This window comes from Strigops habroptila, chromosome 3 (assembly GCF_004027225.2).
Source record: "Strigops habroptila isolate Jane chromosome 3, bStrHab1.2.pri, whole genome shotgun sequence".
In the NCBI taxonomy this organism is placed as follows: Eukaryota; Metazoa; Chordata; class Aves; order Psittaciformes; family Psittacidae; genus Strigops; species Strigops habroptila.
This window is the reverse complement of record NC_044279.2, coordinates 86,255,858-86,270,133: the sequence shown is the minus strand read 5'-3', so window position 1 is coordinate 86,270,133 and position 14,276 is coordinate 86,255,858. Positions and strand designations below refer to the sequence as shown.

Below are 14,276 nucleotides of genomic sequence, written 5' to 3'. Positions count from 1 at the left end.
AAATACTGCTTTCGTGCACCACGATAGACATGGTGGTGCTGACCTCAAGTGTCCCCTTTTCCACCCTCCAGATCATGGGATGCTCCTATTTTGGGGTTATTTTATTTTCTTTGTAGTTTTGGAGTATTCTGCACTTGAAGTTCTTATTTTTCCTTCTTTGAAGGCTATCATATGTCCTTGGGTTTTGTTTTCCTTTCCACTTGTTAGGGGAACCTATGACTCTCAGGTGCTCCCATGGCTCCAGGAGTTGTGAAAACACTAAGTTTACTACAAGCACCCTGAGGTTGACCTGTGGCAAAGGGTGTGGGTGCCTCTTCTCCTGCATGCATTTCAGGTCCCTTTCACAGACCAAGTTTTACCATTGCCTATGTCATTTCACCATGAAATAGTTACTAGCACAGAGCTTCTGTCATTGCCACCAAGACCAGAATTCTTCTCAGTAACTAGTTCTCCAGAGATATGCTGGGCTCAGGGAGATACTTGACTGCACTGAGCATGTTCTCTGCATACTTTTCAGATTTGAGTAACTGATACTTCAAAACCACAATTCCTTCTTTAAGGACAAAGCATTTTGCATGCCAGTTTTTCACAGCAGTTTGCTGTTAAAATTAATCTTGTTTTCCAAGAACAAAAAAAAAGAGACTCTCATTTTTCCACATAAAAATCAAAGTTTGTTTTTCCTTTTCTGCTTTCCTATAACTCTTAAGGGGTTCCATTGATTTTTTTTTTTTTTTTTCCTTTTTTTTCTTTTTTTTTCCTTAGCCTTTATGAAAGGGGGGGGGAAAAGAAACCCAACGTTTGGATTAAAACCAGGCATGAGGATTTCAGCATGATTTACTCAGGTTACACTGAGTGTGCAAGGTGTGTCTAAAATCAAGAACAGGTTTGTATTTAAAATGAGTTTATTACCCAGAGGAAGCACTCCTTAGTTAAGGAAACAAGTGTATTGCTTCTGGTCAGCTTGACACTGGCTACTTTAGCATGAGAGTATCTTAGGTTCTTATTCCTGAGTTGTGTCTGTAGTTTGGAAGAGGATATTAAACATTCCTATGTTTTCATCCTGTTTCTGAATCTTCATCCTGGTATTCAGTTGAATAAATAATATTTCTCTTTGTAGCTGCAGAAATGGTTTGGGTTTTTTTGTTTTAAAAATCTGGTATTTGGTGTTTAGTCACAAACTTGTACTGTGTGGATAATGCAGCTGGCTGAGCTACATGTGCTGTTTGAATATTTCATTTGATTCAAAATTGGCTTTAATGTTTTTAAATAAATACTATCTCGCTCTTGGCACTTACTTGATAAGAAAAATCTTAACACTGCTCTGTGCCATCTGTGTTTAATAGCCTGCAAGAACTGAGGCTAAAATGATTCAGGAGCTCTTGCTTTCATTCTGAAATGCTTTGCCAGGAATTCTGCTCCAGATAAAACATGTGATATAACATGGATTTTATATCGCGTTCATCTTCTGAAGTGGAATAATGAGCTGGTGAAGTCCTGCTTCCTATATGAGCCTCAGGGGGTATGTGTGGCTGGTGGCACATCCATGGGGGAGAACTTTCTGCAGACCTCCTATCTCCATCTGCAGGCATGCAGCAACTCTTATCAGTAACATCTGCCTCTCAGAATGCCTGAGCCCTGCCATATTCCTTCTTTCCAGTATTCTTCTAACGTGTAGTATTTTTTTTACATGCCGAGGTCATAAATACTTTAACATGCAGAAGATGTGCAACAAGAGAAGTATGTCCTTTTGGACAGCTCTTCCCCTTCCCTGTGAGCCCTGCGAGACAGACCTCTGCAGGGGCCCACATCCCCTTACGTGACTGAGAAGCAAGTTCTGCTGAGCCAGATGAGCCTCTGAGCAACCTGCCACCATCCTCAGCTCCATGGGGACACCCCCACCACCACAGGGGCTGGAGAGTGTCATTGGTTCTTGTTGCTATCTCCCAGATTGACAAATTCCTTCCAAGATGCTTTTGTTAAGTGTGTGCCTTGGTCTGCTCATAACTTCATGTGGTGGCAACGTCTTTAAATGGGTATCATCAAAATCCTGGTGACACTTTCAGCTGCATGAGCAAGCCTATGAGAGAAGGGCATGTTTGATCTGCATTGAAAAGTGAAGCTGTGTGTCCATGCTGCAGGATTTTAACTCTCCAGTGACCCATCAGCATGCTTCTAGGACTTTGCTTGTCCATTTTCTGACATCTTTATCCTTTTAAGCCTACCCAAACCATGGAAGACTGTTCCTGAAGCTCCCGATGAGGAATAGCATCCTGGCAGGGCTGGGGGCAGAGTGATGTCCTGTACCTTTCTCCTTGGGAGGACATATCTCTTGGCATTTTTAGTGAGGTTAGGAGAAAATCTGGAATTTGAGATAATCGCTTGGAATTTGGAGTGAATACATTATTGTCACATTCGTATGATTTCTATATGGATACAAAATCTTTGCTGTACTTTACATGATTTTTACATTATCTATAACCACTTTTATCAGATCAGCACTCTGTTGTACACAATGTTGTGATGAAATGATACAGATTGGTGAGTCTGAATTACTTGGAAGCATCATAAATAGAAGAAAATGTATGATACTTGATTGCTTTCACTTTGATTAATCATAATTTGTGCTCAAATACGTGAGTTAGGCAGCAAAAACTACAGAAAGTAGAATAAATGGAAAAAGATAGAAAAAGCAGGTCAGTGTTACAGATACCTCGGGAGCATTATGAGCAGGAGAGGAACTCTCCCTTAGTTTGCCAAGTGTGTTTTGTGTTTAAGAGTTGGGACTCATCTGTATGTATGGAGTTGCTGGACCCAACCTACCCACAGAAGTCTCACTGAACTGAGATTTACAATATATATTGTGCCAATAGGTGAGCTAATCATTTGTGTTTGGTACAGAGCACTAAGATTGTGGATGCTGATGACAAAGCAATGCTTTGGAAAGCTGGAGAAGGAGACTCTTTATCTGCCAAATCTTTTATATAGCATGAAAATGCGTGCTGTCAGAAAGGAATCTATAGGCATTCTGTCACATCATTTTAACCCCAGTAGATGATGGACATGCTCTAGTGTGAGAGTGATAGGTGTGTATCCATGCTAGCTTAATAAATGGAGCCATAGGACAATGCAAATATGCTTCTGTTTGCCACTTCATAGACTCCCAGACTTGGTTTATTGGAAGGAACCTTAAAGCTCATCTAGTTCCAATCCCTTCCATGGGCAGGGACACCTTCCACTAGACCAGTTCTCTCCAAGCCCCATCCACCCTGGCCTTGAACACTGCCAGGGATGGACAGAGAAGTCCCACAGCTTCTCTGGGCACCCTGTGCCAGGGTGTCTCCACCCTCACAGGGAAGAACTTCTGCCTAAGATCTCACCTCAATCTCTCCTCTGTCACCTTAAAGTCATAGGGCTTTGAGCAACCTGGTCTAGTGGAAAGTGTCCCTGCCCATGGCAAGGGGTTGGAACTAGACAAGCTTGAACCCTTCCAACCCAAACCATCCTGTGATCAGTTAATTCTTGACAAAATATGGAGCCCACGTGGCATAAGAAATAATATCCACCCAATGCTTCAAAGGTAAACCCTGGAGCTACACACATAGGAAACTTATAATCCATTTCCACCCTCCATAGCTCTGGTTTGGTGGAGGCAGGCAAAGGAAAGTGGTCGCAGGCAAAGCATCCTTTTTCTTGTATTTTTCTTCCAATAAATCAACCAGTGTTCAGTGCAACTCCAAAAAGGTTTCTCCTTTGGATGAAAAAAGCGAGCAGGTAGCTGTGACGCAGGTTTTGCACCGTCACTGAACTGAACACACCTTAAACTAACAGAGAGGGTGAAAGGTGGTAGTGTTTTTGCCCTGAATCTCTGTTTTTAGACGAGGCAGCACCATTTTTTTTACAAAAGCATGTTTATAGCGACTCCTGAAGAAGTTTAGACTGGAGGGTTGTCTCCAGAAACTGCCCCCTCCCTGCTTGCCAGGTCCCATATGTTTGTCTTGGCAAGATGCAGTGTCTGCTTGGCTGGTGCTGGGATATTAAATTGAGGGAACACAGAGCTCTTGATGCTTTTCAATAGGGCTTCTATTGAGTTAGTGGCAGGATGGAGCTGTCAGCCACCTGTGATTGTCCAACAGGGAAAAAGGGAGAAATGAGAGGGGTGCGGGGAGAGCCCTGGAAACCTTTCCCAGTTTCATCGATAGCATCGTCAGAGGACAGTATTGTCTGGGAGGCAGCAGCTTTGTGTTAGTTTGAGTGTTGAGTCCTTTTGCTGCGGTTTCAGCTCAGTCAGCGTTGGTGGTAGGTGGGTAAATGATGCTGGTAGCTGGGACTGCACGGGTAGGGCAAGCAACTTTCTTATTTCAACTTATCATCATGCATGCAGAGCCTGTTAAGAGATTTTGTTGGTGGCCCCAAGTGAGAAAAGATTCAGATATCCCAGGTCTGACACTTCAGGACGCTGTTTCTCTGCCTTTCATTTTTAAGGCATGCGTGATGATAGATTCAGATACTGTGTGGAAAACTAAGCTGTTGAGAGTCTGTCTTGGGTACTCTTAGGAAATCGTAGAATCCCAGACTAGTTTGCGTTGGAAGGGACCTTAAAGCTCATCTGGTTGCAACCCCCTGCCACGGGCGTGACACCTTGCACTAGACCATGTTGCTCCAAGCCCTGTCCAACCTGGCCTTGAACGCTGCCAGGGACTAGACTTGGCACATGCAGTGTCCATCTTCATTATGTAGCTCCTCTGTTGGGCTTGATGAGAGAGAACAATACTCACCTTCTCCCAGTCATATAAAGCCCTCTTCTGCCCTGGCACATGCTTTGAAGAATGGAAGGGAAGCAAAAAAGATTTGGAGAAGTCTCCAGGAGAAGGGGAGTAATCCCTTTGCATTTTTGCAGTCTGTCACTGTTTGTCTTGATTCTTTCTCTGATTTGCTGCTGCCCATATGCTACTTCCGTGTCTAAGAAGTGCCCCGTTGCATGCACTGTTCCACGTGGAGAAATGCCTTGGGTTTGGCACAGATGACAATTGAGGCAGGAGGGCTCATAGGGAGCAGTGACCAATACATAGCCTGAGCAGCCCTATCTTTGTCATGTAAGAGTTTACTTCTCTGTTTAAAGGGCAGGTGTCAGGATGGTGGAGGAACCTCTTCCTGAGTAGGCTTGTTTCCTCTTTGAACACAAGCTGTGCTGCTTTCTCTACAGTCATCATAAACACTTACAGAACAGCGAAGTCTGTCATTTCACAGACCTAGGTCTGTCCGGACCTGGCTTTCCTGACCTTGGGTGGTGACAGTCCCTTTGCTTACACTTGGATGAGAATTGATCTGAACAGCCCCGGACTCTGGATGTCATGCAGACAAACCTTATCACTGTGTTTGCCCATGTTGGTTGCAGTGATTGGATTTAGTTCTCACTCTTCTAAGCAAGCAGATTCATTTCCCAAGCACCGTCTGTCCCCTAAACCAGGGGTGTCTCTTGCACAGGCAGTTTTCTCTTTTGCCACTGAATTCTTCGCTGTCCTTGGACTGGCAGTTAGCTGCTTGGCTCTATCACACACGTGAGCTCTGGTGAGAGTTGATTCTTCTCATTTCTATTTCCCTCCAAGGTACAGTCCACCTACATAGCCCCTCTTTATTACTCCACATTTGCACCCATATGCTACTCAAGTGTTCCAAGTTGGACGTTCTCACGGAGGGAAGGTGATTTTTGCATCCTTGGATTCCTTAGCTTATTGCTGGTTAATTTCTTTACATAGTTGCTTATTTCTTACCGAGGTCTCTTACTGCAGCTCATCTCCATATGAACAATCTCCTGTGGCTGAGCAAACTCCAGCCCACTTATTAATCTGCTTCTTGTATTACTGACGACCTACTCCATGTAGGGATAAATGTAGAGCCTTGAACACGATGTTGAATTTCAATTTTAAAGCCTTTAATCGCCTCTATTTCAAATCTTCAAAGTAAAGACACAACACGTGGTATTTCCAAATTACTCTCTGTTTTACAGAAGGGTGTACATATCTTACACCAGGTAAAAGGTGCTTGTAGTACAAATGAAGATTCTCACATAGGAGGATGCAGTGAAGCCCCCTTGATCATGAATCCCTCATGGTGCGGTACAATCAATTATAGCTATCAATTATAGATTTGATGACTGAGTGTTTTTAGATCGAGTTTTATGCCTTAGGTGCCACTAAAGCAAGTCTCTTGTACAGGGGTCTGCAGGACTTCATCCAGAGCTGCCTCCAGCCTGCTGGGCCTGGTGTATCAGTTTGTCCTGAGTTTGTAACAGATATGGAAAGAATAATGGATTAAAGACGTAATCCCCAATTAACTGGCAGAAAAGTATTTACATATTGCTCCTGGTTTCTAGCTGGGAAGGGAGAAAAGAAAAAATACCAAAATTAACAAAAATAGTAGAGTTTTGAAGTCTGGAACAAGTCTGGTGACAAAGGAGTTGGTTAGAAAGATTATATAGAGGATAGAGAGGAGGTATGGGGCAAGGAACAGTTTATCCTTGCAAGGAACGTTCTAGAATGGGGTCTCATTTATTTATCACCGAAGAGAAAATGGAAGATATTAAAAAAAAAAAGAAGGGGTGGAGGGGAGAAAAGAAAACCATTTTCAAATATTTCAGTATTGCATTTCCAATTTACTTCAAGCAACTTTATACATTCACTTCTCTCAGTGTTCAAAGCTGGCTTCGGAGATTTAACTGCTATTTAACACCTCGGGTCCCCAGAGGATCATGTCAGTGTTTTAAAAACTCTTTCTTTGTAGTACAAGGGCGCTAAGCACAGTTTAAAAGTGTAATTTTTATTACTACATTCTCTGTGGCAGATTCACTGTGTCTTACAAAAGTGCAGGGGTTTCAAAATACAGATAACAGCTGAAATATAATATTGTAAAGATAAGCGTGCACATAAAATAACAGCAAAACCACAAAGACATTGGGGTGAAAGCATTTTTCACTGAAAGTAGTTATTTTGTGCACCATCTCACTGCCTTTAAGTCAAAGGAGAAGAGTTGAACCTGTTAGTATTTAGCTATAATTCAGTGTAATTCTACTTAAATGTAGTGGATTTTAGTGGTATGAAAACAGGCAGCACAGAAACCCTTATGAATGAGAGTCGGTGGAGCTTACTGTGATGGTGGTGATGGTGTCATCCTCACCAGAGGGGCAGAGAGGGGTCTCTGCACGGCTGGCTGCTGTTTAAACTACTAGTGCTGGAGAAATAGCAGGAGATTTGTAGAGAAAAAGGGAGAGTTAATTCTATCCCAGGGGGAGTTGGTGTGACGCTTGGTGGCCGAAGTCACTGCTCACCCTCTTCTTTTGGTAGTTATACCAGTGTTTTCTGATGAGCTTTGGGGTGAGCGGCATGGTTGCAGTCACTGTCCTCCCATCAGCACTCCTTGCTGGTGAGGGCGAGTGACGTGGCCTTTCCAAGGAAATAGAAGAGTCACCACGCCACGTCTTGCTTCCTCTACTCCTTCCCTTGGAGCCTGTGTTGGCCACTGCTCTACGACAGAAGAGTCCATGAATGATGCTCTCTTGTCCTGGAGCCCAACTCCTCATACAGACTTATTCACATTCCCAGTGTATCAAAGACTCCTGCAATTCTTTTAGCATCAAATCAGTAGGGTCTGATAATGGTTTCAGTGGTTGCTGGTACTGTAGCACCCATACTTGAATCTACTCTAAACATGGACTCCTTAAATCATTTTGGTCACATCTGCTGAGTTGTTTGGAGTTCTCTTCTAGCATTTATATGCAGATACAATGGTTTCAATGACAATGTGCCGGTAGTATATTTGGATTATAGTAGTACCTGCTGATGGATCAGGAGGCCACCATGCTAGATGCATGAAGGCAGCTTCTGCTGTGAAGAGCTTACCAATGTAGAGTTCTGGTGTCCTCAACATAAAAAGGACATGGAGCTGTTGGAGCAAGTCCAGAGGAGGCCATGAGGATGGTAAGGGGACTGGAGCACCTCCCGTATGAAGACAGGCTGAGAAAGTTGGGACTGTTCAGCCTGGAGAAGAGAAGCTGCGTGGAGACCTCAGAGCAGCCTTCCAGTATGTGAAGGAGGACTACAGGGATGCTGGGGAGGGACTCTTCATCAGGGATTGTAGTGATAGGACAAAGGGTAATGGGTTCAAATTTAAACAGGAGAAGTTCAGGTCAGATCTAAGGAAGAAGTTCTTTACTGTGAGGGTGGTGAGGCCCTGGCACAGGTTGCCCAAGGAAGTTGTGAATGCTCCATCCCTGGCAGTGTTCAAGGCCAAGCTGGATGGAGTCTTGGGTGACATGGTTTAGTGTGAGGTGTCCCTGCCCATGGCAGGGGGTTGGAACTAAGTGATCTTAAGGTCCTTTCCAACCCTAACTATTCTATGATTCTAATGAGAGTTAGGAGAGAGCAGATACGGACAGGAGGGAGGTGGGAAGAGCAAGACATCATTGATGAGTACAGTAGATAGAGGTCTTTCAGAACTCTAGAAAGGTTTTTTAGAAATCTTCACTTCTGTCAAGCTTTTTTCATAGGTAGTTAGGGAAATGAGTGTTTCATAGAGGGAGATGCACGAGCAAAAGCAGCTTTTCTGTTGGGCCACCATGTCTAGGATATCAGAGGACAGTAAGATGGAAAAAAGACAGAACTTGGAATAGAGGTGGGCAGTGGAGGCTGGCATGAAAAAATAAGAACATTTACTGAATTGAACATGAGAAGATGAGCTGAGAGAGCTGGGCTTGTTCAGCCTGGAGAAGAGAAGGCTCCAGGGAGACCTTAGAGCAGCTTCCAGTGCCTGAAGAGGCTACAAGAAACCTGGAGAGGGGCTTTGGACAAGGGCCTTTAGGGACAGGACAAGGGGGAATGGCTTTAACCTGACAGAGGGGAGATTGAGATGAGACCTTAGGAAGACCTCACTTCCCTATGAGGGTGCTGAGGCGCTGGCACAGGTTGCCCAGAGAAGCTGTGGCTGCCCCATCCCTGGCAGTGTTTAAGGCCAGGTTGGACACAGGGGCTTGGAGCAACCTGGTCTAGTGGAAGGTGTCCCTGCACATGGCAGGAGATTGGAACTGGATGAGCTTTAAGGTCCCTTCAACACAAACCATTCTGTGTTTCTAACAAGTAGGATGGGGATATTCTGTTGTAGGTTTAGTTTGTAAAACAAATGCACTGTAGACTTGTAACACTTGGTGGCAAGTATTAGCAGCACTTCACTTGATAATGGCCAATAGTGCAACTCTGCTCCTTGCTCAACAAACCCTTCCACATTCTGACGTTTGAGGGTGGCCTTTTCAAAACACACTTGGGAATGAAATTACTTGCCCTCACGGCAAACCACTAGGAATGGGGCATTGAACTTCCTAAAATACTTTGGAAAATCCCACCCATAATGTTTACTCTAATACTGGAGTTAAATGTGTCCATTCTTAATGATCACTCCACAGTTCTCTGTTGTGCTCCCTGAATGAATGACTCTCTCCTCTCCTGCAGCTAATACCCCGTGCATATTTATATGGAATCATGTTCTCTCTTAAATGCTGTTTGTTTTGGCTCAGGACGCAACTCCTTAGTTTAACCTGCCCTTGTAGGTTATTTTCTCAAGGCTTTATATTGTTTGTAATTCCCTTATTATTGTCTGCTTCTTTTTGCATTGGTTAAAAAAAAAAAAAGGAAAAGGCATTTTTCCAGGTTTTGCTCTATTAGTGGGTTGCCCAGTAAAGAATAGTGTCCTCTGGGAAGTCCTCCTAGGTGGGCTGCCTGTGCCAGACTAAACTTGGCCTTGCTCCCAGTTACCTTTTATTAGGAACTCTAGGCAAGACTTACATCAGTTTAATTCAGCATTAAGGTTTTCCCTCAGCTTGCTATGCCTCATTACCTCTGGGTAGAGGAGGAGGAAGAATGCTGCAGGGATGAAACACATTCATGATCGTCATGTAAAGACATCTATGGATACTACGCAGCGAGATGGGTGCACACAAGGTGCTGGACATTTCCCCCATGACCCCCATCAGGGAGGGGAAGCACTTTAAGAATCATGAAGACAGTTTTAGATGAACTTCCCAGAAGCACAGATTTCAACCTGCATCCTTCAGCTGATGGAAATCTGGAGCAAGGTTAATTTATAAGAACAAGTAGTAAAATTAATGGTATTCCAGGATTTCAGACTGTGCTTTCCTGTATTGCTCCATAAATGTGCTTTTGTGGAAAAAAGTAAATTCCACTACATACTTCTTGCTTGAAAATCTACCCCAGCCTTTTCTCCAAGTGAGCCTGAGCATCTACGGCTGGTGGGCAAGAAAATGTAGAAGAAAATAGAATTTATGTTGAAGATGGACTTGAATATGCAATACCTGCTTATGCCCTTCCTTCTCCATTCATTTGGAAAATTTCAAGCTCTCTTTATTGATGAAATGGGGGAGGAATGGGGATTTGGGGTGGACAGCAAGCTGGCTTGTCCATTCAAGCTTGCCTCTAGGCTGATAAAATGGACCCAAACTGCCCCTGTTGATTCTAAAGCTCAAATTCCAGTAAAAGGGGGAAAAAAAAAAAATAAAAAAAATCAGTATTTATAAAAATTTGTCTGCTGTCATTGACAACATGCTTTGTAAGATAACGCCACTGGACTAATTTTAACTCATGTTTTAAGTGTCAGAAAGAGCACACTAATGTTTGTACTCTTTACTGTAGTGGTGAAGTGAAGGTAAGTATCTCGGAGTGTGGGCAAATGCATTACTGAACAGCATATGAAACGTGTTCACCTTCCAGACAGGTGATACAAAACAATAGCTGCAAATGCAGCAGGGCACAGCAAGGCTAAAGACTGTGGGGGACATGAGGAGCAGAGTGAGTGAGAAATACTGGTGAGTAAAACCCAAATGTGTCCTTGTTAATATCACCAATGTGTGCTCCCCCCTTTTTTCCTTTCCCCTTTCCCCAATTTTCTCCCCTTTTTCCCCCTTTTCCTCGTCTTTTTTCTTTTTTCCCCCCTGCTTTCCCCACTTTTCCCTGTTTTCTCACCTCCCACTCCCCCCCCCCCCCCCTTTTTTTTTTGTAATTCTTTTTGCTTTCCATGTTTTTCCTTTATCAGCCCTTCAGGTCTGGCCCTTTGACTGCAAACTCAAAATCGCGTGGTCTCCCCTTTCACTTGGGGCCATGGGGATCACTGTCCATGAAGTGCGTCACTGCATGTGGTCAGCACAGCCTCTGGTCTGTGTGAGCCGCTCCAAGGCAGCTTGTATCATTGATTAACTTCTCTGCTGTGCCAGGGGAGTTTGCAAGTCATCCAAGGGATCAGCTCCTTGTTCTCACACTGGTTCTGCGGGGGATGTTGCTCTCTAGGAACCCTATGGTTGTGACAACCAGGTGGAAATCCAGCCCTTCAGGTCTGTGTGCAGATTTTGCGGAGAAATTGTGTCACGTTCACTTGTGATTATGGGCACGAATACCCTCAATGCCATAAAAATCCACTGAAATTAGTGGAGTCAGGCACTGCCTGTGAGGATGAACAAAAGGTAGAGGTACACCTTGTGTCTGTATAAATAATAAAGCTGTCTTAAAAGGGAAAAAAAAGGTGCGTATGAGATACAGTCTGACTTCCAGCTTGGGAAAGGAGCAGGACCTGATGCTGTGCCTGATTCCAGGTGTATGCCAAGGCAAAGAGGATGCTGCACATTGTCTGCATGTGCTGTGGTACCAGTGCCAGATACTCACAAGCCTTTGTAGATTGAGGTTCAGTCTGTTCTGTCAGATGTGTTTTGTGTCTTCCGGAATTGATGCCATTTATCTCAATGGTTGTACTTTGGAAATCTGTTTTTTTTTTTCCCTTGTGAAGCACGTGATTAGTTTAGCATAATTAAGTGAAATGGGATGTTTGCTTTGGGTACTGCACTTCGTAATTTGACTTTTAAAGTAACAACTGTTCCTATCTCATGCTAATAGGGCTGGCTTATTGGTGTCTGTGAAGTCGGGTGACTTTTGAGGAGCAGACACTGTTGTGGCTTAAGGAATGTGTTGGGTCTGTCGAAGTGTTTTATGGAGAGCTGTGGAAATGGAAACTGCGTTGACGCTTGTGGATGATTCTTATATTGCTTTTACAGTAAGGCACACCCATGCTCTGAAATACAATCGTGGCTCTTCCTTTGTAGATTTAACACAGAGAAGAAGCAGCAGCACACACGTTGAAGGTGGAAAGTAAGGCCAAGCTTGGCTTTTGTGCTGAGCACTGCTTTTGGATAGAACTACCTTCAACTCATAGGCAACAGCTTCATAGAAAATGGGTTATTTAGCAAAAAATCTCTATGCCAAGACAAGGTCTGCACCAGTAACATAGCAACTGTAGGGCCAAAACTTCGTTTTGCTCAGGAAAATGGCAAGCAAATAAGCCATTAACATGCAAAGAGGACTTCTTAATTCCAGTCTAATTATGTGTACTAGCCACATGAAGAGCTGACTTGCGATGCCAACATGAGTTATTCCAACCCCAAATCTTGCCTATTACTACTGCTCACCTAATGAAAACAAAGGAGGAATGTAGTGTTCAGACTTACGTGGTTTAGCCAATGTTTGAAGAAATTCATTAACTGAAAATTTGAGTGCAGATGTAAGAAAACACACAGAGCATGGAAGGCTTGTGGTGAAGTACTCCATCATAGAATCACAGAATCCCAGATTGGAAGGGACCTCAAAGATCATCTGGTCCGACCCATCTTGGCAAAGCATAAGCTAGACTAGATGGCCCAACACCGCATCCTGCCAAATCTTAAACTGTTCATGAATTTAGAATATTTTTATTAAAATATTATTTCTTGTTCTCTGTCACAATTCTGTCTGCATGTATTCAACATATTATCTAAGCTCAGACCATGATAATCTCCATTTGTTGCTGGGGAGGCCCTAGAGCAGTTTGCAGAGCTGTCAGGATGGTCTCTTTTTGGTTTTATGGGTTTGGTGGTTTGGTTTTTTTTGTTCATGCTTTGTAGGTGTCTATGGGTTCAGTCCAAGCCGTAACTGTAATTCTGACCTTGCATGTTGTGAAATCTTCAGGTACAAGGTTGCAGCAATGGAGCTCTCTTGCAGGAATTTCGTGGGTTTAGGGAAAAAACAGTGCATCACTCAGGGAGCTGTAGGTAGCTTCAGCTGTAGCTGAAAGTGTATCAGCCCCATGATATAGATCGGCTGCAGGAGCCATCCCCATATCACTCACAAGAAGAGGAACAGCGTTGTATAGAAGGAAGATCGTAAGGATAATGCTTGTTAATAGCTGCTCTGCTATATTTACACAAACAAAGATATTACTGAATATCCTTGGTAATAACTTACAGATTCCTCAAAAAACATATCCCATTGGTGTTTTCCAGTATTTTCAAATACTCTGTATCCATTTTTCCCCTGCATGATGCTCTTCCTCTTACTGGCTCTGCTGGAATATGTTTAGTCTTGCTGCCCTTAGATAAAAACAGAGAGTTAAGTGATTGTTTCCTTCAGTGTATCACCAGATTTTCTTCACCATTATTTACTGTGATTTATATTCAAGTGCCTTCTAAGAGGTTTTTTCCTCCTGCGCATGAGTCTCTTTTCCCTTAAACTGGACTTAAGCAGGTGGGACTTACTCCAGCGAGCACCAGGATTAATCTGCCTCATCTGCAAACCTGTCCCACAGCTCTTACAGGCAGAAGACATAAAGAGAAAGGGTTTGGAAGGATAGTCAAGAGCTACAGTTACAGGGTGGAACAACGTGCCATGTGTAGATTACAAAATAGCTGTGCACAACGTACATACAGTAAACCCTGGTCTGACTTCGGTCTTAGCTGTGGTTTTGAAGGGGTGATGAATCTCATCCATATGCAAGATCTTCTCTTAATGCCTTTGAGTGGTGGCCTCAAGCCAGAGGAACACCCCCAGAGCACAGCGGGTATCGGCCTCTGGCAAGAAGTCCATGCAAAGGAAGGCCAGGAGTAATTTGAGTCTTACAGTACAGCAATATGCTGAGTGTTTTATGCTTCACCCCTCTTGATACTTGTTTTTAAACCGTCAGGCTGGGTCTTGAGGCTCTCAAATGACATACTGGCATGCTTTCTTTCTTCCTCACCAGGCTGGAATGATAAGAACCGATAAGGATGAATACTTCATTGAGCCTTTGGAAAGAGGAAAGCAAATGGAAGAGGAAAAGGGGAGAATCCACATGGTGTACAGGCGATCAGCTGTAGCGCAGCATCCCACCGATACGCTCCCTGATGTCCATAGAGAAGGTACAGTACCTGTGTTGGTTGC

At 43.6% G+C, this 14,276-nt stretch overlaps 1 protein-coding gene across 1 annotated transcript in view; it reads left to right on the top strand.

Moving 5' to 3' along the window:
• ADAMTS3 (ADAM metallopeptidase with thrombospondin type 1 motif 3) overlaps window positions 1-14,276 on the top strand; it is a 95,404-nt gene that overhangs the window by 20,162 nt on the left and 60,966 nt on the right. The window contains exon 4 of the mRNA XM_030478026.2: window positions 14,098-14,254. Coding sequence (XP_030333886.1) covers window positions 14,098-14,254 — 157 coding nt within the window. The remainder of the gene's footprint in view (window positions 1-14,097; window positions 14,255-14,276) is intronic.